The sequence below is a fragment of the Barbus barbus genome (assembly GCF_936440315.1).
Source record: "Barbus barbus genome assembly, chromosome: 28".
Taxonomy (NCBI): Eukaryota; Metazoa; Chordata; class Actinopteri; order Cypriniformes; family Cyprinidae; genus Barbus; species Barbus barbus.
The window spans coordinates 14,404,743-14,431,342 of NC_136756.1; the positions used below are offsets into that span (position 1 = coordinate 14,404,743).

The 26,600-nt window shown below is 36.6% G+C and overlaps 1 protein-coding gene across 1 annotated transcript in view; it reads left to right on the forward strand.

Moving 5' to 3' along the window:
* The window catches only part of ipo11 (importin 11), a 170,908-nt gene that overhangs the window by 92,522 nt on the left and 51,786 nt on the right, over positions 1–26,600 (forward strand). The window contains exons 21-22 of the mRNA XM_079383422.1: positions 6,068–6,183; positions 12,151–12,227. Coding sequence (XP_079239548.1) covers positions 6,068–6,183; positions 12,151–12,227 — 193 coding nt within the window. The remainder of the gene's footprint in view (positions 1–6,067; positions 6,184–12,150; positions 12,228–26,600) is intronic.

The following is a 26,600-nucleotide window of genomic DNA, read 5'->3' on the forward strand; positions in this document are numbered from 1 at the left end:
TGCCAGGAGAGCCAGCTGACAACGTTGATTGTCCTCTATTTGTTTTTCTTCTCTAGTCACGTTTGATCTCGCGAGTCTCCGTGAGATCACGTGTCACTGTGAAATCGTTCCTACAATCTTCGAGTGTGCAGTCTCGTGGTCTGGTCTAATCATCTAGTGTGCACGTTCAGAGGATTATAAGGCTAAAAATCGGTTGAACTGTCTTCATGTCTGTGGCCTCCCACGGTTTTAAAATCATTTAAGATTTGAAAATCGTCTAGTGTGCGGCCAGCACGCTAAAAGACAAAAAGCAATATTATTATTATTAATATTATCAGGCAACCCAAGCGTGTTTCTTGATTTTGAAACAATATCACTCATTAGTACCTGCAGAAACTTAAGAAATTAATTTTTCTATTTAGATATTTATTTTGTTTAGGAAAATTAATGGTTTGGTTTCTACAGCATTATCTGGCTTTAAACTTGAAAGAAATAAAGATTTGACACTTAATGTGATAATTATCAATATCGACTGATATGAAAAATAATGATTGTGATTTTATAATGTGGCCATATCGCCCAGCCTCTCTCTCTCTCTCTTTCTTTCTCTCTCTCTCTCTCTCTCTCTCTCTCTCTCTCTCTCTATTTGAAATGTGCGTACATAAATAAATTGCTCTGTTTAAAATGTTGCTTTGTAAAATGTTACAAAAAATTTAATAAAATAAAATAATGCAAGCAAGCCATTGGACAACATTTAGGCTACATAAAAATATAAATAAACATAAAAATATAAACTTAGGTTATATAAAAAATGTATGGCATCAATAAAAAAAAAATGGAATAGCTGGACAATAAGGAAATCGTTTTAATCAAATGTAATAACTCAATCTGATACTCGAGAGTTGCAAGCAGTTTGAGAGGTGGCTGTGCACACTTTTGGCTCAGAGTGCATTGAAGACTATCTCTCAGAGAGTGTGCGGGTACTTTATGGGTTAAAATAGCTTGAATGTTTAAACTGGTATAATTTAAATTGACGTGCAAGTGGCAATTTCAGCTGTCCAAACGTGCGCTAGTCAGAGCAAACTCAACGTAGACATTATGGATGTGAGGTCATTTGTGCATTTTGAGAGAGTGAGAGAAGACGCGGTAGAGATTCAGTCCCAATCACTCACACGGTTTGTGAAATTTCATCTCACAAAGTTTTAAAATGACTGATCTGCTCTGATGATCTGTTTGCATTCAACCTACATGCTATAGTGCATAAATGTTTTGCTTGAATTTCCCGCTTTATAATCACAAAACCCCCGCGGAATAATTAATGTAGAATTATCCACACTGCCCGCAATCTCGCAGCGAAATTCAGGCCCTGATTTTATACATGGTTACGAAGACAAAATGTGTAATTCCTTCTGTGGACGTACTTTTTGTAGGAGAATTCACAACATTTTTTCACGCAAAAGGCTGAGTGGCTGCACAAGCAAACTTGAGTGCTAGTCATGAAGCTATAACTCTGTGGATGCATTCTTGCGAATATCATTAGAATATCATTACATGTAAAAATGTAAATTTCGGTAATGACATTTAAATTAGTTGACAATTATTTGAAAAGAATTTAAATTATATTTGAATAATAAAGCATATTTGACTCATGCTGGCAAAATGAGTCGGAATGCACACAGGCTAGTTTTGCAGTACAGGCAAAAAAAAAGTGGAAAATGTCGATTTTGAGGGTACGTTTTCTGAGAGGGAGTAGCCTACCTTTTTTCTGCTCACTGCTCGTGCTGATTGACATCAAAGCACCCGCATAAAAACGACACCGATGGCAATCTATCCTAATATTATTTTATTTTTATTTTTATCATTTCTAATTTGCACATACTTGACCTGTACATACATAGTTGTCTATATTATATATTATATATTGTGTGTGTATATATATATATTATTTTTTTTTGCTCCTTTGTACATTGGTTATTGGCTATTTCTTGTTATTTTGTTTTTATTACCTGTGTCCTGTCCTGTTACTGTCTTTCTGTTGCACTGTGGAGCTTCTGTCACAAATTCCTTGTATGTGTAAACATACTTGGCCAATAAAGCTCATTCTGATTCTGATATACATATAGCCTGCACAGATTTACTGTAGGCTAAATATTTAAGTATTCATTCGAGCATAATCTGTTATATGTGTGAACGTTTGGGGAACTTGGGGGAAAAACATTGGATGTGTAACATTATATTAGATCTGTGCATTACACAATGTCTTAGGGTGCTTTCCCACTTGGTTTGATTGCCTGGTCCGAATCAGAGTTCGTTTGCTTCCCCCTGCCCCTGCCCCCGCTGGACTGCGTTCATATTATTTTAGTTGGGTCTGTTTGCGTCATCAATCCAGCAGCTGTTTACCCTGTTGCTTAGTAACGACGGCGCAACAGAAGGCGGCAAAATGCATAAGATTTCTCTTTATATATTTACATTTTTTAACTGTTCGTTTTGTTTACAAAGCTTCAGTGCATAAACCACTTACGTCTGTCTTAAGAATGTACTGTTAATGCTCTAAAGAACGCTGAAAGCGAACAGAAATGAGACATACAGCTTTCTGCCTGCAGCGCGTCAATCATGCTCGTCAGGAAAGTGAGTGAAAGGCACACAAACACAAATTTTTATCAAATAATACGGCATTAATAGCGGTTCACTTCCGTGATTTGGTACGATTGCGTTCACATCAGCAGCGAACCGTACCGGAGTTCACATGAACCGAACCCCAGACCACCCTTTTTAAGCAGATTCGGGTACGGTTCGCGGGTGCGCACCCGAGATCGGAAGACAGCGTTCACATCATCCAAACGAACCAAACTCTGACGTCAGTCGAACCCGGGTGCGCACCAGAAGTGCTAGTGTGAAAGTGCCCTTAATATAGGCCGTCTGTTGCATTAATGTTAATCAAATGATAAAAGAAAAGAGGGAATCGCTCTATGCTTTTGATTGAACTGCTTTTGCAGTTTTAATAATCAATTTTTTTGTAATGAACACACAAGTGATTTTTACATTTTACTTTTTGTTTTTCTTACTTGAATGCTTATGTTTAGATGTAAAATGAAAAAGTAATACACTATAGGCCTACACTTGTTTCTTCCTTAAATATGTTATTTTTTTGCATCGGTTCTTATTTATAAAATATAGCTATTGTGATTTATTAATCTAGTAATGATTATTAAGAAAAGAAGTGGGGGAAAAGATGCAATGTTGCTGGGTGATTTTGCTTTGGAACCTTCAGAAAACTTTAAATCAGTTTTTCTCTAAATTTACTTTGCTGACTCTATCGACTTCAAACAGGTGTAGATCAGTCATTTTTTGTTTAATTCCACAAATTATACATAATATTGAATGTTGTTTAATTTGCTCGTTGTGACTCATTTTGCCAACACAGGTCACACATCAAGCTCCCTTGCCTCAGTTATTTTTTGTATGTTTTAAATGTATTGAGCACCTGGAATTGGCCTTTCAATTAACTTTTCTATGTACAGATGGTCAGTTACACTTGTGTGGATCAGAGTTAATGTTCATTTCTAAGTTAATTTCATAAAGATTCCTTTGAGGAGAGTTATTGAGTAATCATCAGCTTGAATGAGCTGTTCTTTGTCTTTGAAAGTGCTCTGTGCTTCAGTAACCACATCTTGCATATTTACATTTCTCGCTCACGTTAAAAACCCTTCATTACAGCGTCTTTAGTTCTTGAAAATCACAGGCACATGAGTCAGTCTGAAAGATCGCCCAAGGCTTGGCCGAAATTTGCATACTTCCTAAGATCCGCCGCTTGTGCCAGCTTAGTTGACCAGCTCTCATTATGTTTTATTTATTTATTTTTGCTCGAGTCCTTAGATTTGCATATCCTTTTTTTTTAGTCCTTCAGGAAACCATCTACTGTGTTGCATATCTTACCACCCGCCATCAACAGTTTGTTATTAGCCTTGCATTTATTTGTGTTTTTTGTGGCCTCCTCTGCCAGCCATATGGTATCACAGCTGCTGCTCTCCAGCCTGGCACAGAATGCTGAAGAGACAATATTACCAGTGAACATTCAAAGTCAATCATCCCTAAATGGCCCTATCATGGGTCCATCCCCAAAAGCATATTTTTGGCAGACGCTTCAAAATGGTTGCTCTCTGTACTGCACATTCGGATATGATTTGTTGACCTGCAGAAGCCAAATTGCCTTGGCACATGCCGTTGCTTGCAAAATTGGCTATTTTTTATGGATAGAGGTGTTGTTTGGGAACATTTTTTGGTAAACTAGAAAATTTTGTGAGCCAGCTGGAATTATTGTTTGGTAAACAGGATAGTAGTGGATGACTACTGCTTTGTGGTTGTACTCTGTACATCAGGTTAGGGCTGCATGATTAATCAAAATTAAATCGCAATCACGATTAGGCAAAATTTGTGATTGTCATGCGTATATTTCAGTGAAGCTGGTTCTGTGTTCAGCAGTAAATCTCCATTCGAATATCAGAGGGCACTCTCGCGCGGAAACTCCAAATATGCCCCACAGAAGAAAGGTAGTGCAGGTTGGTCCAGGAAAAAGAAGATTGGTCTGCTTTCAATGATTCAACGTGACTAATAAACACAGGACTACGACAATATATGGTTTATCGGAGTTCTTATAATTTTCATTATAATGAAGAATATTTATAATGCAATGCTAAGTGAGTTTGGAATAAAAACATGTTATTAAATGTGGTATTTTGTGGGACAAGAGGTTTATAAGTGTTTCCAAACATTTTTGGAAAGATGTTTGACACATGTTGCTTTTTCAAATGCACGTTATAAACAACTCAAATTGGCTGGGTAAAGGCTTGGCGGTATACAGAAGTGGGTTCAGATGGAACAGAGCTACACAGAGCTGTAGTTTATTGACAAGATACGCAAACTGCTTTCATAATCTCTGAACAATTTCATATATTCAAATAATTCATTTAATAATTCATAATTCGTTTTTCTCTTTATTTTTTTTCTTAGGCCATATCGCCCAGCCGTAACTCATCATCTTCAAATTCTCACTGATAAAAAAAAAAATGTATTCTCATTTCCCTGGATCACAAAAATCTTATTACCATGGTGTGGAAAAAATATTTATAATAATATTAAAATGATAATAGAATAATACTTTTGAGTAGTGACATACTTAATACACCGTGTTGGTGTTTGTTGTACTACCCTTTTTATAATAAATGCTGATTTTCCAGACAGGATGGTTCTTATTCATATTTTTGGACCAAAAACTCTTTTATAGTTTGGTGCTAATACTAACTAGATAGTAAAACATCTAGACGCATGACAAAATTGTTGCAGTCAGCTTTCAAACTACCATTGCTCAATACCTTGTCGTCTTGCCAAGTTCTGACTCTTGGTGTCTACAGTCCTTTTATTTTGTTTGCTGTTTTTCATCACTGGCCCATTGACAGTTCCAAAGCTTCACCTGGATCCTGCGGATACTGCATTTCTACCCTCTCAGAGCCCCAGAGCTCTCCATCTGTGATTTTGATGGACAGCTCGGAATCAGCGGACTGTCGAAGGCAGTCATGCCCTGAACTTAAGAGCCCTTTGTGGTGGTCTTTGTGATGAGCCCTCATCAGTCAGAGGCTGAGTGGACGTATTTTACTCAGGGGAGAGCACGGCTGCTCTCAAGACCGGGCCCTTAAATGAACCCAGAAAGCACATGACCACTGGTGTGTTCCTGAGATTCCAGTACTAGAGAGCATGGAAAGCTGACACAATATCACACCTGCTGCTATTCAGTCAGAAATTTTTTTCTTGTGCTTGACTGTAAGATGGAATGAAACTCATTTTGGCAGCATTCCCTTGAATTTCCCTTGACAACCTGTTATCACATTTTTATCTGAATACAAACATTTTTTGCCTGTATCTTCATCGCACATCCTGTTGTTTTGGTAGAACTGTATAATACAGCTGATGTTCAGGGATTTTAAAACACTTGTAGGAGAAGCCCAAGCTTGTTAAATTTTATTCTTAAAATTTGAGTGATTAGTTTTCCTTATCCTAGTATGATGGGTCGAAATGTTTTTGTGTTGTTCAGGGCCTGGGAGCGGAAAGCAAGAATCTGTATCCCTTCCTCCTACCTGTTATCCAGCTCAGCACAGATGTTTCTCAGCCCCCTCATGTTTACCTGCTGGAAGACGGTCTGGAGCTGTGGTAAGTCTCCAAGAGTTTAACCTAGGAAAAAAAACTTTCAATCCAGTCCCTAGGTTCTTATACCTTTTTGTACAATTCCAGTCAAAAGTATTTGCACACCTGACTGACTTAATAGGCTTAAAGGTTTATGCCTTAATGGATGAAATGGGTTATGTAGACAAATATTAATTGTGGCTTCATGAATATCTTTTTCATAACCTTTTTTTTTTTTTTTTTGGACTGTATAGTGAAAAAAAAATTGAGGTCAACAAGTGTTAGTGTACATTTAATAATAGTCTTCAATGAGCTTCCCAAGTTACAAAATGAAAATCTTCAGGTCTGTGACGTTTTCAATGTGGTAACTTCTTCCAAATGTCCATATGTGTTATTTCATAGTACAAAGATTTCCAGAACAAGACTGGCTTGTTTTTGTTTGTTTTTTTGTTTTTTTGACGATCATCCGGCCTACTTTACTGCCTAATTTTACTTTATTTATAACTGTTTATAAATAAATGTATAATTCATTTTGCTTTTACACGATGTGTTTGCAGTGCACAACTTATCCACAGCTTCTACAACAGTTGGTTCTCCATTATATTGTTTTTAAAACCAAATGCTGTTACTGAAAGGCTTTTTTAGCATTGTGATTGTGTGTTTCTGTGAAAGTAGCAGATCAGAATATTAGAATGATTTCCGAAGGATCGTGTGATTGACTAATGATGCAAAAAAAAATCAGCTTTGAAATCACAGGAATAAATTACATTTAAAATATATTCAAATAGAAAGCAGTTATTTTAAATAGTAAAACTATTTCAAAATTGTACTGTTATTGCTGTACTTTGGATCAAATAAATGCAGGCTTGGTGAACAGAAGAGACTTCTTTAAAAGCATTAAATATCTTATTGTTCAAAAACGTTAGACTGGTCATGTATATCAATTTTTATTTAGTTTAAAAGTTGCTCAAGTGGCATTTAACATTTAAAATAGTTATTTTCTTAGCTTGATTATCATATTTTAAATTAAAAATACATATGGACAAAATACATACGGCATATGTGTAATACTTTACATACTACAAATGGATAGTGTAAAATGGACATATGAATAAACATGTTAGGTGTTATTAGAATTGGTGAATTCATCAATTTGAACAATTTCCTAAACTTCAAAACGGTTTAAATCAGATGTTGTTTAAATAGGTGATTCAGCCTCACATCTTTGACATATGGAGGAATGGTAAAATAAAACAAATAGCACAACAATAGTTAACAATATAGTTCACAATAATGGACGATCGATTTGGTGGAGATTGAAAAGACCACATTCAATCAACTCAGGATGAGAAGAGAACACATTTTATTTCTAATCCAAAGGGGTCAAAAGTTATAAGTGAATAAAGTCAAACTTTGAGTGGGTCAGAGCACTAGTCTCAAGCAGTGGGCTGCCATAGATCAATACAACACTACAGGGTAAAAATTGAGTAGGTGTGTCCACTGTCCAAACTTGACTGGTAGTAGGGGTTGTGCGTTATCACGTTATCAAGGACTGGGATTGGGAAACACTGTTCTAACTTATGTCCCTAAAGTACTTGCTTTACATTTATACTCTCTCTGTTTCGTATACTCAGTATTTTTGCATTTGTACTTCTAATAGGGTCTGCTCTTCATATCTATACTGTCACAGTTTTATTCTATTTCTATGTCTATATGAATAATATAAATATCAATATCTCATATCTGATATTTCAATTCATTTCAGGAGTATTTTTATCTCTTCTGATTTCATTAAATTTTCATTGTTCCCTATTGGTCCCTATTACTTCCTCTGCGTTAAAGATTGAATTCTGTTAAAATACATTATATTATATTATATTATATTAGTTATATTATACAGTGGTAGCCAAAATTGTTAGAACACTTGGCATATTTAAGAGGTTTCAGTTGTTGGCCATAATACTCATTAAATAAACTATTTCTGGAACCTGTGATGGAAGGAATCTGCTGGAACATTGACAATAATGGACTGACCCCCTCAAAGTCCAGACCTCAACACCATCGAGCAAATTTTGGCGAGTTGGAAAATAAACTGGACAGATCTATTGTACGTTCAAAGGAAAGCCTTTGGCTTGAGTTGCAGAAGGCATGGGATAACATTAGTGTTGAAGTTCTCAGGAAATATATCAACACTGTGCCAGAGAGATGTGCTGCTGTAATTGCTGCAAAAGGTGGACATGCTAAACATTAAAGTTAAAAGTGGATAAAAACAGTACGACTCACTTCATCTAATATTTGTTGTGCTCAGAGAAACCATCTGCATGTTTCATGAACATGAACATTATGGAGGCAAAATAGGTCAATATTTTCAGATCTGTCATGTGTTCTAATCATTTTGGTCACCACAATCTTTTTTTTTTTTTTGTACTCTTAACAGGGGGAATTGTTGACAATTCCTTTAGTGCGTAAAAAGTTAAAATCTCTCATAACATGCTCCAAAAAACCACATGTGACTCATGTGGCTTTTTCACCGCTCCTCTCCACGCCACTCAGCAATGCCGATGGTAAGGGCAGCACAGAATAATATGGCATGTACCCTCCTCCAGCTCTTATGCTGTTTTGTTCACAACTCTCAGCTTTCTGTCAGCTCTCTTCATACAGCTAGCTTGCTGCTCATAGTTGTACAAGAAGGTTACCCGGTGGCATACTATTGATGCCTACAACATCACTATAGCAACCAATGTGGATATGCCTACACTGTCTGAATCCCAGTCCTGATTTTGGGATGCAAAAAAACACTTTGTGATTGTCCATAATATGAATTCAGTATTGAATTGGCCTCCTTTCAGTTAAAGAGTTAATTAGAATTAAAGATGCAGGACAACCACCTAATTGTGCATATCAATAATCCAGTCTTGAGGTCATGAATGCATGAACTAACTTTTTTGCATCAGAAGATTGTAACATTTTCCGTAGCTTGCCGATGTTTCGAAGGTGGAAGAAGGCTGTTTTTGTAATGTGAAAAATGATTTTCAGAGTTGCTGTCTAACAAAACACCCATGTTTTTTTACTGTTGAGGAAATAACAGTACATCTTTCTAGAAGCAAATTTTATTCTAAGAGATTCTGTGTACAGGTTTTTGGTCCAGTAATTAATATCTCTGTCTTATCTAAATTTAATAGAAGAACGTTCCTGGTCATCTGATCTTTTACACACTCTGATATCTTAGGTAATTCATCTGGGCTTCATGAAATATATATCTGAGTATCATCAGCACAACAATAGAAACTAATCCCATGTTTTCTAATAATATTACCAAGAGGCAGCATGTATGCTGAAAACAGCAGAAGGCCCAGGACAGGTCATTGTGGCACTCCATACTTTACTGGTGCTAACTTAAATTCCTCATTTAAATAAACAAAGAGGTAACGGTCAAACCTGCTGCATTTAAACCATTTTAATGCCTGTCCCTGAATACGAGTATAATTTTGTAATCACACTATGAATATGTTGTGGGTTACAGTGATCAACTAAGCTAGCAAGGAGATGCAGCCTTGGTCTGATGCAAGAAGCCATTTGTAATAAGTGCAGTTTCTGTCATGATGGGGCCTAGCACTGTTTGCACAAAAAATTTAATCAGCACTACACAAGTGTTATCAACATTGTTATCAACCCGTCTTTCGGATGAGACGTTAAACCGAGGTCCTGACTCTCTGTGGTCATTAAAAATCCCATGGCACTTCTCGTAAAGAGTAGGGGTGTAACCCCGGTGTCCTGGCCAAATTCCCTCTACTGGCCCTTGTCTATCATGGCCTCCTAATAATCCCCATCCACTTGATTGGCTCTATGACTCTCTCTCCTCTCCACCTGTAGCTGGTGTGTGGTGAGCGCACTGGCGCCGTTGTCCTGTGGCTGCCGTCGCATCATCCAAGTGGATGCTGCACACTGGTGGTGGTTGAGGAGAGACCCCCCCACATGATTGTAAAGCGCTTTGGGTGTACAGCAATACACAATAAAAGCGCTATATAAATGCATCATTCATTCATTCATTCAATTCAATATGATAATAATATGAAATGTTTCTTAGGCAGCAAACCATCATTTTAGAATGATTTCTTAAGGATCATGTGACTCTGAAGACTAGTGTAATACTATTTTATGTTTTTCAAAAGAGGTGTTCAATTCGATTCTATTACATAGCCTACATATAATATTACATAGCCTTTAAATAGGTTGAGATTTACCCAATTCATTGACCTTTGAAAGGCTTGACTTAAGGATATGGGTGGCACATTTCAATTCAGTCCTTTGTCAAGGGACATAGAATTGGGGGGGGGACGCAAGGGACATCTCCCTACCAATATCCAGCGACTACCAAACTGTCCCTAGCAATAATTTTGATCAGACAATTAAATATATGTATATGTTTTTGTAATTTCAGACACATCTGAAAGGTCATACCATTGACATATACCTAAGAAGTTAAAGTAAATATGTTAGAAAATTGTGCTCTTTCTAGGATTTGGAACATGCTTCCTGAGTCGCCGCGGACAGTCTTTAACTTTAAATTAATGTTGTTCTACTGAATGTTCAAATCAAACTGGTAGCTGAAATATAACTTTTTTTAAAAACAACACTGAAATAAGAACGTGCGGTTTATCTGTCAATCACATTTGCATGAAAGTTCCGTTACTACAGCAACAGCAGAGTTTTCTTTCAGAATCATCCTGGGTCAAATAATAATAAAATAAAGGGATGCGTGATCAAGACACTCAGAGCTCTGATGCTGATGTTGTTGGTTCACAAAATCAAAATTGTGTAATTGTCTGTTAAACATATTCATTAAAAAAACTCTGTATATGAATTATGAATATGTTGGATGCCATAAGCCATGAATAAAGACTTTAGGTGACATGAAATTGTTGTCAAATGTCTTTCATAAATGCAGAAATGATGGGGGTGTTGGGTTTATGTCCCCACCAATGTCAAAAGCAGACCTACACCCTTGCCTTTGTCATCTTTGTTCAAATAATTCCTAACCTCAGGAATACAGCTAAAGCATTGCAGTGGTATTAACTGCCCTCAATCTAAATGGGTTTCCAGTTAGCGGCTGTTTCTGTCCTGTCGGATCCTTTGTCCTGTCAGCCAGTGACACACGTAATGCTTAAAAGATTTGAGTGACAAATTGCCTGTCCAGATGAGAATGATAGCATGAATCATTGGAGTCGTGCCTCAGAGGAACGGAGCCAACCCTTTTTTTATATAAATACCACACATTACACTTATTCGTGCTGTCAAGCGACGAGAAGACGTGGAGTCAGGAGAAATCTTATGCATACATTAATTTATCTCCATCTCCGGGTTTAAACTGTGTGTCCTACATACTAATCGATATTTTCTGTGATAAGCTCAACGCTGCTTTGTATTTACCATAGATTTCTTTTCTTGCTCTGTAATTCATACACACCCCATCTTCATCTCCTTTCTTTATCTCGATCTCTTTGATGAGGGTTTATTTACCCCCTTTAAGTTCAAGGCTTCAGACTTGCTCTCTAGGTTTGTTGTTCCTCCCTGCTGTCCATTTATCATTTTCTCTGCGTCACTCTATCTCTCTTGTATCAAGACAAAGAGACTCACTCTGTACAATAACCCGACCTGCACAAAGACTCCTCTGTAGCCTCTGGATCAAAAATAGCAGCACTTCAACAAATTTAGTGGCATCCATTCATTTTCTGGAATGCTTTTATGAAAAATCGTCTGTTTTGTTTAAAGTTGGAAGATGTTTGGCTTGCAGCAGGCCTTTTTATGAATTGACGCCGCTGTAGTGTTTCCATGGACACTAAAAGCATAGTTCTTTCATTGTAACATTACTGTCATTTGAAGGTTTTTTTTGTCTTTCCATGTCATGATGACCTAGCAACATCTTTGATTGAAAAATGGTATTGCATATTAAATGAAGGCTTTCTAAATGGCATGATCTTTCTCTTCATGCAGGTTGGTGACTTTAGAGAACAGCCCTGCCATCACCCCTGAGCTTCTGAGGATCTTCCAGAATATGTCCCCCCTACTTGGTTAGTAGTTGCCTCTTTAAGTGTCCACTTTCTATTTTTTTAATTAAATATCAAGCTGAAAGCCAGTTCCAATTTAACTGTCAAATGGACATGCAATGAAATACAGGTCACAGACTTTTCTTTCTGAATTCATCATCTCAATTTAAATTATTGTTGAGCTCAATCCTTTGAAATCAGTTTTAAACAGAATATTTTGCCATTATTTGTCTGTATTTTCTTATCCCTGTGTCTTTACTAACTCATATGACATTGGATTTTTTTCTATGAATCACAAAATGCGAAAAATATCCTTGACACTCCTTTTAATTTAATGGAGGTGAATAAGGGCTTAATTGGTTAAGCTCCAAAAAGGATGCAAAAGCACCATTAAAGTATCATGCAAGTGGTACGCTATATTCCAAGTCTTCTGAAGGTTTATCAGAAGATCAGACTGAAATTTGTTGTTTGCTGAAATTGTATAATCTGACATAGCTTTCCTTTGTTTGGTCATTAGAGAAGTAGTGAGATCCACTTCTTTTCTTTTGAGTCATATAATTTCAGTTAATCTGACTTACATTTCAAGGAGTGACCTTTGGGCTTTAGAACACTTAAAGGGATAGCTCACACAAAAATGAAAATTCTGTCATTAATTACCCACCCTCATGTCATTGACCTTCATTCATCTTCGGAACTCCAATTAAGATATTTTTGATGAATTCCAAGAGCTTTCTGACCCTGCATAGACAGCAATGTAACTGACACATTCAAGGCCCAGAAAGGTAGTAAGGACAATAGTCCATGTGATAGTCCATCAGTAGTTAACTGCAGTATGGCCTTGAAATGCATATCACTGATTTGTCCTGCTGAATTTACAAAGCAGGACTTAATTCATCCTCTTCAGTTTTCTCAGTTCTTGTTGGTTGAATATTAACTAAGTTGACCTCAATACTTTAAGGAAATGGGTTTTTAAAATTTGAAGTCAGTTTTATTGTCAATCAGCAGCTAATACATTTGATGTACTCTTTTATTCATGATGTTGTTATTCAATTAATTGAACAGAAGGCAATTTCAGTAACACTTTATTTTAGGGTCTCTTAACTAGTTAATTTAATAGTTTATTAGCATACATATTACTAGAATATTAGCCATTTATTAGTAGTAATTAAGCACATATTAATGCCTTATTCTACATCCCTAATCCTACCCCATACCTAAACTTAACAACTACCTTACTAACTATTAATAAGCTGCAAATTAGGAATTTATTGAGGGAAAAGTCGCAGTTATTAGTGAATAAGTGTTCCCTATTCTAAAGTGTTACCGCAATTTCATATTCTGGTTGGTAGTTGTTGAGCTCTTTATTCTGCTCAGCCAGATTCTTTTAGTGGTTGTCTCTTGCTCACGTATTTTTAATTCACTGAAATGTTATTTTGGTTGTAATAGAACTGTTTCTCGGACGTGAATACGATGATTTACAGAGTGACTGAGGCGACACAAAAATTGCTGGTTTTGCTTCCCTGGGGTTATATTAGAATTAGATAATTAACGGTTTGATTGGGGCACTGTAATTAAATATGCTTGCATCAACGCCTCCTAGCCTCTGGGAAATGTCACACAGAAGTGTTCGCTCGAGAGGAGCCGTTCAAGCATAAGGCCAACACTTCTCATAACCTCAGACAGCCGGAAAGATGCGTAGCCGTCGAAGTCGAGGGTTGCTAGAGGTCAGCACAAGAGAGAGAATAAGAGAAAGCGTTTCATTAAAGCATCTGCCGGCGCATTGAAATGCAAAGAGAGGCAGCTGATTGAAGCGATTTTTCCATTTGCATGCTCATTTCTCCTATCCTCGTCTCTTTCAGGTGCTGATGGTAATATTAGCACAAGGGCCTGTTAAGACTCTGTAAGATCTCTTTCATCCATTCTTCGGGAAGCTAGTTAGGAAAAAAAATTAATTTCTCTCTGTGGATTGGAATGAGGATGGCCTCTGACCGGAAATTAATCTGTATCATCTAGAGATGTTGAAAAATACCTTGGTTCAAACTTGATAATTATGTTTGGGACCCGCTTGCAGAAAATGTGAATCATTTAAACAAAATCATGCGAAGAGATCATACAAAATGCGTGTTATTTTTTATTTAGGACTGTCCTGAGTAAGATATTTTACATAAAAGATGTTTACATATAGTTCACAAGACAAAAAATAGCTGAAATTATTAAAAAGTCTGGGAACCCTTTGTTCTTAATACTGTGTGTGGTTACCTGGATGATCTTTTTTGATTTGTTTTTTGTGATGGTTGTTCATGAGTCCCTTGTTTGTTCTGAACAGTTAAACTGAGCGCACTCCTTCAGAAAAATCCTGCATGTCCTCCAGATTCTTCAGTTTTCCAGCATCTGTTGCATATTTTTATATATATATTAATATGCGGGACGTTGAAATCACTTATGAATGCACTTTTTACTTTCACTTTTGAGATTCGCGATCACACGCAACCTAATCTACTAAGAAGCGGCACTATTACCACACATTTCACAAGATCAGATGTTTGTCAGTGGTGCTCAGGATCTGCAAATCATTCGACATCGTCCTATCGGTCATCTCTCCTTACCTCTCTCTGTTTATGTGGTAAGTGAAATTTTATGTACTGGAATGTAACAGGCTACTGCTAGCAAGCGGCTAACCATGTCCCTTTTGTGGCTCCGTTGAACGCATTATTCGTTTTCCGTGCCTTTCCTGATACGGATTCGCTATTCGGGCACATCCCTACTAGTAACCACTAGATACTGTATAATGTAGATTGTATATTTTTGTTTTCTCAGTGTAAACAAAAACAGCAAATTTGTTCCACAAAATCAAGTCTCTGCAAATCCTCGCAAGTGTATTTGCAACTAATATACCTGCTGCTATTATGTCATTATTAATCAAACAACATAAACAAAAAAAAATATTTCTTCATTTTATTACTTTGTTGAATGATTGTTTTCTAAAAGCTTAAAGCAACATTTATTTAATTGAGAAATACTTGAAGACTATATTCCATTGTTTTAATTTTATAATATATATATATACGTATATAAAATAAGTTAAGCATTGCCGTCATTAATGCTTAATTAATGTTAATCTTTACGAACATTAATAGTTAAATAATTCAAGTGTAATTTCGGTCACAGTTTGTTTTAAGGTTTGGATCTTCCTTCTTTTAGAAGCTTTTGCTTCAAGCTAATTTGCTGCTTATTAATAGTAAGGTAGTTGTTAAGTTTGTGTTGGGTAGGAATAAGGATGTAGAATATGGTCATTCAGAATATGTGCTTTTTAAGTACTAATAAACAGCCAATATGTTAATAATAAGCATGCTAATAAGCAACTAGTTGAGAATTGGTCCCTATACTAAAGTGTTACTGTAGTTTCTATTAAATTTCTAAACGAGTGTCCATTTGTCATACGTAATAATGCATATAAAATGTGTACATCCAAATGCAGTGATTCCTAAATTCACTTGTAGCATTTAAAACGACTGGTTTTATTTTTTAGTGTTTAGAAAATTGCACAGAATATCATCCATTTATCTGTTATACAGTAAGTCATAATATGCAAATGAATGGCATATGGTTTTTTGAATAGCATAGTTTTGTTGTTGCATCAAAACTGTATTTCACTGGTATCGATACTGACTACGTCTCGGTATCATGACAACCCTAGTATCATCTCAGCAACTGAATTTTCTTCTCTGAAATCTTGTATTCATAGCTGTATCGCTTTTAAAAATGTGAAGTGGGACAAGAAAAGTAAATATAACTCCTTGAGACAGAATGCGAAAAAAAAAGTTTGAGTTTGTCGCTAGCACTCTAGCGATCGCAGCACAGCGTTCGGGCTAGCTTATCTGCCTGAGTGATGAAATCTCATCATCTGTTGTAACTCTGTGTTCTTAGCACTGTTCGACAGGAGAGCAGATCTCTCGCTGTGTGCCAAACAGCTCACTTTCCTCATTTCTCACTGCTCGCAGCTCCTCACCTGCTGAGGTCTGGGATGAGAGGCTCCTGCCACGGCCCTCCTGCTGACTACACTACTGTCTTTCTCTGAATCTGGAGCATGTGCGTGATGCTGAGCTGGTTTACTGTGGCACTCCCATTTGCTTCCAGTTACAGTGAAATGGCTTTAAGTAGTACATTTAGCTTTTAAATGTGTAAATTGGTCTGTGATCACTTGCTATCAAAGTGTAGAAAACAAGCTACTTGTATTTTAAAGTAGTTGAGGTCAACATTAAAGTAAACTAAGTCTAGTTTAATTTAAAAACTATACATATTTACGGTTTCATTACAAATTAAGCTCATTCAACAGCGGTTGTGGCTGATGTTGATTACCTCAAAAATAATTTCTACTCATTTGTTCCTCGTTTGCTTTTTTTAAAGGAAGTTTTGATACGGACTGGGCAGATACAGTATGTGAGGCATAACATCACTACTTCTGTGGATTATTTGAGCTGTTTAAATAACCTGCTTTACAGTTGTTTTTTCATTTATGGTTTATAGTTGACTTTCCGCACTTAAGTCATGTTGACAAACATTATTTACATCATATGTATACAGGAACCACTTCATGAAAACCCAGGACTTTCGTGGACTTTTTTCGGCATATTATACAATACAAAGACTACATCTAATACATACAATTTTTTTCCTTTATAGAAGGATTTACATTTACATTTATGTATTTGGCAGATACTTTTATCCAAAGTGACTTACATTGTACTCAAGGATTATGTACATTTACATTTGATCAGTTTTTGCTTTCCCTGGGAATCGAAGAATGTACAAGGATATTATATAGACATTTAACTCTTATACAAATTAGGCTAAATAAATGAAGCAATATAAAACCGATACAGCATTTAGACCTACTATTGAAACTTTTAGTTGAACTCCAAAGCAAATGTTGAACCTTTAACTTTTCAGATATATTTTGTATTGGAGGTATTTAACTTTTTTTTTTTCATCTTTTTTTTTTTTTTTTGCTACTACTAATAGTTTTTCATATATATATATATATATATATATATATATATATATATATATATATATATATATATATATATATATATATATATATATACATATATAAATACATATAGAAGTACTGCTCAACTTGCTAAAGCAATTATTTTATATCAGGATACTAAATAAAATTATCAACACTTTGTAAACAAAGTTAACTATGAATAAAAAATGGATGAAAAATTGCAGCACCTCTAAGAACACATTTGATATTAACTGTGGTATACAGAGATGATCTGAATGGCATTTATTCAGTGGGTTAAGTTGGTGCTTTACACGTTTACACTGTGCTATTAGACTTGCAAACTTACAGGAGTTCAGTGACTTTTCCCGTAGCCCGCATGGGGGTTAGAGTCCATAATGGAAATGTTGACACTTGGTTTAATAAGATTTTCAGAAATGTAATGAACTTCTTGTGACAGCAGAGCTTCATTAGCAGTGTAAATACTCCTACTCCAGAGGATGAGGTCACCATGCGTATTCTCACACATACACAACAGAAATCCTATAATAAGTAGACTTAGGGCCGTGAGATTTGCCTTTTAAATGCCAAATCGTTTGCGGCAGTTTTAATAACCTAAGGAAAATTCGTACACGTTTGTGTGGCTATTTCAATAGCGCGGGTGAATGCCTGAAATGCCATCGGGCTGATGTGTTTACTTTACTTACAGCAGTTCACAGTGGCACGAAAGTCATTGCTTTTTCAAGAAATATGTTTCTATGGTGCGTTATTTCACTGCTACTGATGGCAGCAGTTGATGATACTGACAGCGCTGGAATTGTCCCTTCTTTCCACTCCCAGTTTTATCAGGCCCTGCAGTAGAAACGTTCACCGAATTGTCGTTTTTTTTGTTGTTGTTGACCCCAGCAGCAAAAGCCCATAGATTTTCTCAAACCGAATTTGACTTCGCCCTATGGACGTTTCAACAACCCTTTGACTGATTTTCTAAAGAGGTGGAAAAATATTTCTTGTTTTAGTCTGTCTCACTTGAAACTGCTGAGCATGCACTACTTGTGTGTTTTTCATACTTGCGGATGTTCGTTACTGCAAGGACAAGTAATGAGGTGCCCGCTGTTTCTGACATGCTGAGAAACACTTATCACACTATAGATATGCTGTTTGTCTGGATTTTATCTCATCAAAGGACGCTCCATCTGCCTCTTTGAATCTCTTTAGTGATTTTTTTTTTTTTTTTTTTTTTTATGAAAACATTGGCCTGGAAGATGCTCAGACTGTTAGCAGTGTTTATTGGCTGTGTCAAAGAGACAGAGCCACAAGCCTTTAGCAAAGATCAGTGTCCATGAGAGATGCTAGAAATGGAGCGGTGTCTACATCTCATAACAAGCCCTCAGAGGCATGAAAAATTTCTTGTTTTTTAAAGGAGTGAAAAGCGCTACTCATATCAACAAGGGGCTATGTACAAAGTCAGAATCTACTGGCTATGTGAAAACAAAGTAGTACTTCTGTTTTGTAATCTTAAAAGATAAATATCTGTCTTTCAGTCTGTCTCTCTATTGTCAGGTGGACATTCTGTTTGTCTGTAGTATCTATCTCTAATTATTTCAACCTATCATACTACCTGTCCATCCAGAGCCGGTGCCAGGGCACCTCCATCAGGAGGGCACTTGAATTTCTAGGGGGGCACAAATCACGTTGTGTGTGTGTGTGTGTGGGGGGGGGGGGTCTGTGATCGCGTGCAGTTGCTGACGCTCGCTAAAGCGTGTAATCGCTTTCTTATGTGCTGTTTTATCGGTTTCACTTTCGAAATCGATCACGTTCAGCAAGGAGGGGAGAGGATGGAAAGTGGGGGGGCACGGCCCACGAATGGCCCCCCTTGGCGCCGGCCCTGTGTCCATCTATCGTTCTGTCTTGTAGTATCCATCTGTCATTCTATGTTTCTATTGTTCTGTCTGTCTATCTATCATTCTGTCGTCTATCGTTCTGTTGTTCTATCTGTCCATTTATCATTCTATCTGTCTCTATCTGTCTGTCTGTTTGTCATTTTGTCATTCTGTCTGCCTGTCTATCTTTATATTTGTCATTCTGTCTGTCATTGTCTGTCATTCTGTCGTCTATCGTTCTGTCGTTCTATCTGTCTATTTATCCATTTATCATTCTGTGTCTGTCTGTGTGTGGTTCTATTTATTGTCTGTCAATCATTCTGTCTGTTGATCGTTCTGTTGTTTTATCTGTCCATCTGCCATTCTATCTGTCAGTCTGTCCTTCTGTCTGTCTGGCCGCCCAACCGTCCATCTGTCTGTCCATATACATCCATCTGTCCATCCATCTTCCATCTTTCTGTCTTTCTGTTTTTCTACCTATCCTTCTGTCTTCTATCAATCTGTTGTTCTATCTGTTCATTTATCGCCTGTCTATCGTTCTGTGTGTCCGCCATTCTGTCATTTTCGGTCCATGTATCGTTCTGTCATTCTGTCTTTTCGTCCATCTGTCTGTAGTATCTTTGTATTGTTTGTCGTTCTATCTGTCTGTCTGTTTCTGTCGTTCTATCTGTCCCTGTGCCATTGTGTCTGTCTGTACACCTATCCATCCATCTGTCTGTCTGACTGTCTATCTATCTATCTAAAGGGCCGTTATATCAATAAACTGCTTTTTACAATTGCTCATTTCAATAAAATACTAAATGAAAAGATTATGGTTGAATTTTAAAGGTCAAGGTCTTTTCTAGCTGTTGCTCTCAGCAGATCATTTTGCAAAGCTTCTCTTTCAGTCTCTTTTGTTTCCAGTCAAAAGATCTGATTTACAGTAAGGCTGAATGTCTGTTCTAGTGGAAATCTGTGACATGTCTTTTGTCCTGCATGTTTTATATGTCTATTGTTATGAATATAGACCATACAGGGAGAGAACAGTTTATAATCATCATAACAGTAATGGCACCATTTGAAAATCTGGATCACTTTAATATCCTACTTCAAGAAATAGTATAGAATGAAGCAGGTTTTTTCTTTTGTATCAAAGATTTCATTTCTGTGAATAAAAAGATTACGGTGTTCCTTATCAGTGGAATAGCCACTTATATTATGCATAGAAAAGTATAAAAAGGCAGAACTTTTTATGCCTTGTAGCTTGTCATGAAAAGCTTAAAAATGCTTTTGTGGTTTCAACACTATGTGCTTAATAGTTCTGACAAGGAAGGAAACCAGCAAGAGTGTCACATCGTTCATACATATTGAAATGCAGTTTATTTACATAATTTTCTCTACAAAAGAAGTTTTTAGCACACAGGTGGGGCTCTTCACAGGGTACATCTAATTCTCTACTGCAGTTGAATTATTATAGCATTATCATCACCTCTGTGAAAGCAGATGCATATGCGAAGCTTTTGATTAACATTGATGGCAAAAAGTCTGCCCATTAGCTTATTTGAGTTTGTTTTAGAAATGTGGCTTCATGTTGACCAGACAAATCTTACAGTTTTTCTTTACATTGATTTCAGTGATATTTCGTATTGTTAAGGTAATATGTTTACTCTTACTTTGGTTCGTTTCCTCAAGCTATAGCTAGCATGTGACCTTTTTAGAAATAATTTAATGACAAAAATCCACTGAGGTTAGGTTGGTTCTTCGAGAGGTTATATATCGCTTGTCTTGATTTAATACCAGTGAAAAAGAATGGCAACCGTGTGAGATTTATGGTGTTTATTTATCTATTTTTTCGCATTATCAATGCACTGCACACATCTGTTCAGCTGACAGTTTTTTTTCTTCATGCCTCTGGGCGCTTTATGCTTGGCCCTTGGCCGTCTGCACTCTCGAGCACTCAACAGTTCTGAAGGCCTCAGATCAGCTCTTAATGTCTTAATGGAGCAAGGAACAATGGCTGAATATTAAAAGGATGCTATCTGGCACAAGGGGTGAAATTATGAGATTTGTTTCCCACTTCAGTGCACAAGCAAAACCTTGTGTCTGTCTCTAGATATTTAAATGGTCACATATCATCATAATAAGTGCTATTCAGTTTTTTTCTAGTGTTTTCTCTTGAAATTCCTCAACTTTTTGTCAGCTTTTTAAAATAAAAAATAGGATTTTTCCAGCAAATTTGAGCACTTTATTAAATAAAGACACTAACTTCCAAATTTTTATTCGTTTTTGAATTTATTTATTTTGGCAGTGATGTACAGATTTATCATGATTAGCAAAGTCAGTATGAGTAGTTTTTCATTATTCTTAGTTTATGCTTTAGTAATTATACATGTAGTCCTTTCCCCTTCCTCAGGATTGTTTAAAAACAAAACAAAAGCTTAGTTGCTGACAGATAGATGTCTTGCGCCATTCTCTTGTCTCATGTTGTTTTTATGTGTGTCGCCATGTACTTCTGTTTTTTTAAGACATTGTGTTATGTTAATAATAGTTAAGAAGCCTTCTGTTTAATCCCATTGTTTTTAATCTAATTGTTGTGTAGTTTTTAGTTGTTCAGGTGAAATGCTTACTAGTCAGTTTAAAAGAAATGTATTGCATTGTTGCTTATAGTTTATATTGGCTCATGTATGATAATTACCTGTGTCTGTAAATGTACTTTTGTACTATTTCAGTTACACCAAAGTTTTTTTCACCAGTAATGCATCTGTCTTAAATAGTTGACCTTCAGTCGGTCCTCGTTGACTTCCATAGTGTTTTTTTTTATTTTTATTTTTTTATTAATAATATGGAAGTCTATGGGGACCAGGAACTGATGGTGAACTAAACCTTTTAAGATTTAAAAGTACTTCAAAAGTAATTCATAGTTAATGCTATTTAATTGCCGTTCAGGTTGCTTATACAGCCTATATCAAACTATCATGAAACTAGAGGGAAAAAAGAGATTTGAAGTAGCTGCATAGCAACATGCTTAATCGTGCATTAATGGATTGGTCATTATATTCTCAGAGGGAGCAGGGTTTAGTCAGACCAGGATTAGCTCACAATTCAGTCTGACTGCATTAGTCCAAGAATTCCCAGCTAATTATGTTCAAACAAGGATTTGAATACAAGCTCCACAAATATTCATTTTACAGTTCCCTGTGCCATCAGTAGTAGATTTCAGAGAATCCTAGCACTTTGTTCCTTCCCAGAAAAAAATATTTTAAAATACTCAGATTTATCTTATATGGTCTTTACATAAACTTCAGTAATGGCATTGCAGACATAATGATTGTGTTTTCCAGAAATTGGCTTTATTCATTTATGTGTGCGCCATTGTCATTACTTAATTGAATGACACTTTGCAGTCAGAAGTTTTTTTTTAAACTTTTTCAATCAAAAGAAGAAAAAAAAGCCTTAAAAGGGATGAAGAATGGCAGCACTGTTAACAATGTTTATTTGGTATCAATTGTAATGTACACTCACCTAAAGGATTATTAGGAACACCTGTTCAATTTCTCATTAATTGAATTATCTAATCAACCAATCACATGGCAGTTGCTTCAATGCATTTAGGGGTGTGGTCCTGGTCAAGACAATCTCCTGAACTCCAAACTGAATGTCAGAATGGGAAAGAAAGGTGATTTAAGCAATTTTGAGCGTGGCATGGTTGTTGGTGCCGGACAGGCCGGTCTGAGTATTTCACAATCTGCTCAGTTACTGGGATTTTCACGCACAACCATTTCTAGGGTTTACAAAGAATGGTGTGAAAAGGGAAAAACATCCAGTATGCGGCAGTCCTGTGGGCGAAAATGCCTTGTTGATGCTAGAGGTCAGAGGAGAATGGGCCGACTGATTCAAGCTGATAGAAGAGCAACTTTGACTGAAATAACCACTCGTTACAACCGAGGTATGCAGCAAAGCATTTGTGAAGCCACAACACGCACAACCTTGAGGCGGATGGGCTACAACAGCAGAAGACCCCACTGGGTACCACTCATCTCCACTACAAATAGGAAAAAGAGGCTACAATTGCACGAACTCACCAAAATTGGACGGTTGAAGACTGGAAAAATGTTGCCTGGTCTGATGAGTCTCAATTTCTGTTGAGACATTCAGATGGTAGAGTCAGAATTTGGCGTAAACAGAATGAGAACATGGATCCATCATGCCTTGTTACCACTGTGCAGGCTGGTGGTGGTGGTGTAATGGTGTGGGGGATGTTTTCTTGGCACACTTTAGGCCCCTTAGTGCCAATTGGGCATCGTTTAAATGCCACGGCCTACCTGAGCATTGTTTCTGACCATGTCCATCCCTTTATGACCACCATGTACCCATCCTCTGATGGCTACTTCCAGCAGGATAATGCACCATGTCACAAAGCTCGAATCATTTCAAATTGGTTTCTTGAACATGACAATGAGTTCACTGTATTGAAATGGCCCCCACAGTCACCAGATCTCAACCCAATAGAGCATCTTTGGGATGTGGTGGAACGGGAGCTTCGTGCCCTGGATGTGCATCCCACAAATCTCCATCAACTGCAAGATGCTATCCTATCAATATGGGCCAACATTTCTAAAGAATGCTTTCAGCACCTTGTTGAATCAATGCCACGTAGAATTAAGGCAGTTCTGAAGGCGAAAGGGGGTCAAACACAGTATTAGTATGGTGTTCCTAATAATCCTTTAGGTGAGTGTATAATATACCCTGAATGGTGCTGCACAGGTTGGTTTGGCTGATTTATTCAGTGCTACCAGACCTGCTAAATGACATGACATCAGTATATTGTCCATTATAGGCATATAAATAACTTTGATAGAATTAACATCAGTCACTTTGCTTATATTCATTGTACCGTCACATACATTAAATCAGATTTGTTTACACAAAGCCAGAAAAATAACTGCCACCTAATTATGAAATAGCAGGTTTGTAAGTATGAGCCCTGTTGCAAATTGAAGTTCTTTTTTTCCCTCGATCTTTATTCTGTTCTTCAGCTTATTTTTTTCTTTGTATAATAACAGTGTTCATGACGCACTTGTTACTGTGCTCTAGAGGCTGAGCAGAGCTGCTCTTCTTCTGATGACATAAATATTCATGGACTGCACGAGATGGTAGAAATTAAATAGTTTCGTACCTCATCATCATTATCCGTCTGCGAATCATGGCAAGGGGAAGCAGAGGAGCATTTTCATTTATTTATTGTGAAATGGGAATTATTTAAATTTTATTCAAATAATTTGAACTCCAAGCATTCTGTGGACAGCGTTCTCATGATAGTGCTGTAAGAGGAGGAAGCGTAAAGTGCTCTTGTATAGGAAATGGACCACTCAACGCTGTCGAAAAAAAATCCCATTTCAGAGAAACCAACTGCATTATCTGAACATTGTGAGGCGGTTATTATATGTATGGATGCATATGTGTGTTTGTGTATAAAATTCAGAAATATGTCATATTCAGGTTTGCCTTCACAGGAAAAAAGTAAGTTTTGAAATGTATATTAAAATAGAAAGTTTAAATTTCATAATATTTCACAATATTACAGTTTTTACTGTATTTTTAGATTTTAAAAAATGCATGGTGCTCATTAAGGCAGCAATAAACTGTTATTTTGATAATCGACTAATCTAATTACTATTAAGAAGGATTAATTGACTAATCATCGATTATTTCACTGATTAACCAGTAGACTTTGATTGATTATTCAGTTTTTGCAATTAGTTAAACTATTGAGTTATACATATTCTAACAAATAAATAAAGGTAATTACTTCAGCTTTTGAAAATCATATTATGTAATTACAATTACTATATGCAAATAAATAAGATGATATTTTATTTTATATAAATATCAAAATATTTGGCTCACAAAATGAGATGACAGACAGAGAATCTCTCTCATTCACCATTTAATTAGCTATATGAAAAAGTAACTGAATGATACATCATCCTGCCTAACAAAAATTGAAAAGTATATGGATAAAATAAATTTTATTTTCGGATATTTTATTCACAGTATAATCTCTCTCCAAAAACCTTTTAGAGTTATGATAATCAGAACACTCCTGAGCTAGATCGAGCTTTGATCTCTGCAAACCAAACTATAACTTTAATGAAATGCAATTCTTTTCCCCCGCTAATAAAAAGATTTTATCATTAGCTAGCTCCACACTGCAGAGCTGCTTTTTAACAGAAGATCAAGTTGTAATTCTAACTAAAAGCAACACTGGCTCTTCAGTTTTTCATGTTTAATGTTGTAAAACTGCTTGATTTAAGGCCATCTATTGCATAAAGTACTATATAAATAATCTTGATGTGACTTGATTTTACTAGAGTACCAAACTGGAGAGCTTGTGCATTCTTAACTGTTGCTTTCACATCGCTGTCCATGTTTGTTGTGTTTATTTTGTTATTGAGAGGAAAGCACACAGTATATATTTACATTCTCATCTAAACGCCGCTTAGCAGCTTCAGGTTCGGCTGCGTTTGCGCTGAAGCGTTGTGTCGTCTTCTTATTGAATTGCATCCAGGAGGGCTGAATTCTAGCATTACAGCGCCACACTGGCAATAGGTCATATGAGATCAAACGACATTTGGCAATTTTTTATTGGTGATTATGTCGACTAATCATTTCAGCCCTAGTGAGCATAATGGATTTCTTTCAAAATCATTAAAAAATCTTAATTATTTGAAATGTGGAATTAATGTGGATGCATGGATTCATTCCTTCAAAATAGCCTGTATTTTCTGGGGTGATTTGTGCATTTTTCTGTCCATCCTGCTGTCCAAGGGGCTTGTGATGTTGAGTTTGAACATAACCAGCTCAGAAAAGCAATTTTATCTTTAGATCATCAGCTGAGGATGGCAGAAGTGCTGTGTGTGTCACCGTGAGGTTGTGCAGAATGGAGACCCTCTTGACCTTTGAAAAGTACAAAACGCGCTGCGGTTCCAGGCACAATTGAAGCAGTGATTCTGCCATCTCTCATTACTGTTAACAATATACGGGTCACCCCATCATAAAGCCCTTGAAATTCACCCCAAATCCTGTTCAGCCTTTGAGACATTTGTCGTTGTTTTTTTCAGCTCAGGTCACCATGGCTTTGTGCAAGGTCAAGGGAAGCCGGGACAGTCGGCCTCCGCAGTGTCCTGATTTTTCCAGTAACCCATAGAAGTCCATTAAAATCATTTTAAAAGATAATATTAAAGTCTTTTTTAACAGGATAAAGGCCACAGTTCAATTCAAGCTCAATAAGATTAGCCACAACATCTAATTGAAAGTACTGCGTCAAAGTGATTATTGGATTCCATAGCAACTGTAGCAATAAATAGCAAGATAAGCAACAGATGAGTGGCTTGCTCCTTGCTTGCAGTTGCCCTGTGGAAATAGACTCATTGTTCATTGTTGTGCCGATGTGTATTGATGTAATTGTTACTGTAATTGCTATATTATTACCTCTTTAGTTACAGCTTAGTGTAGTGTAACCTTGAT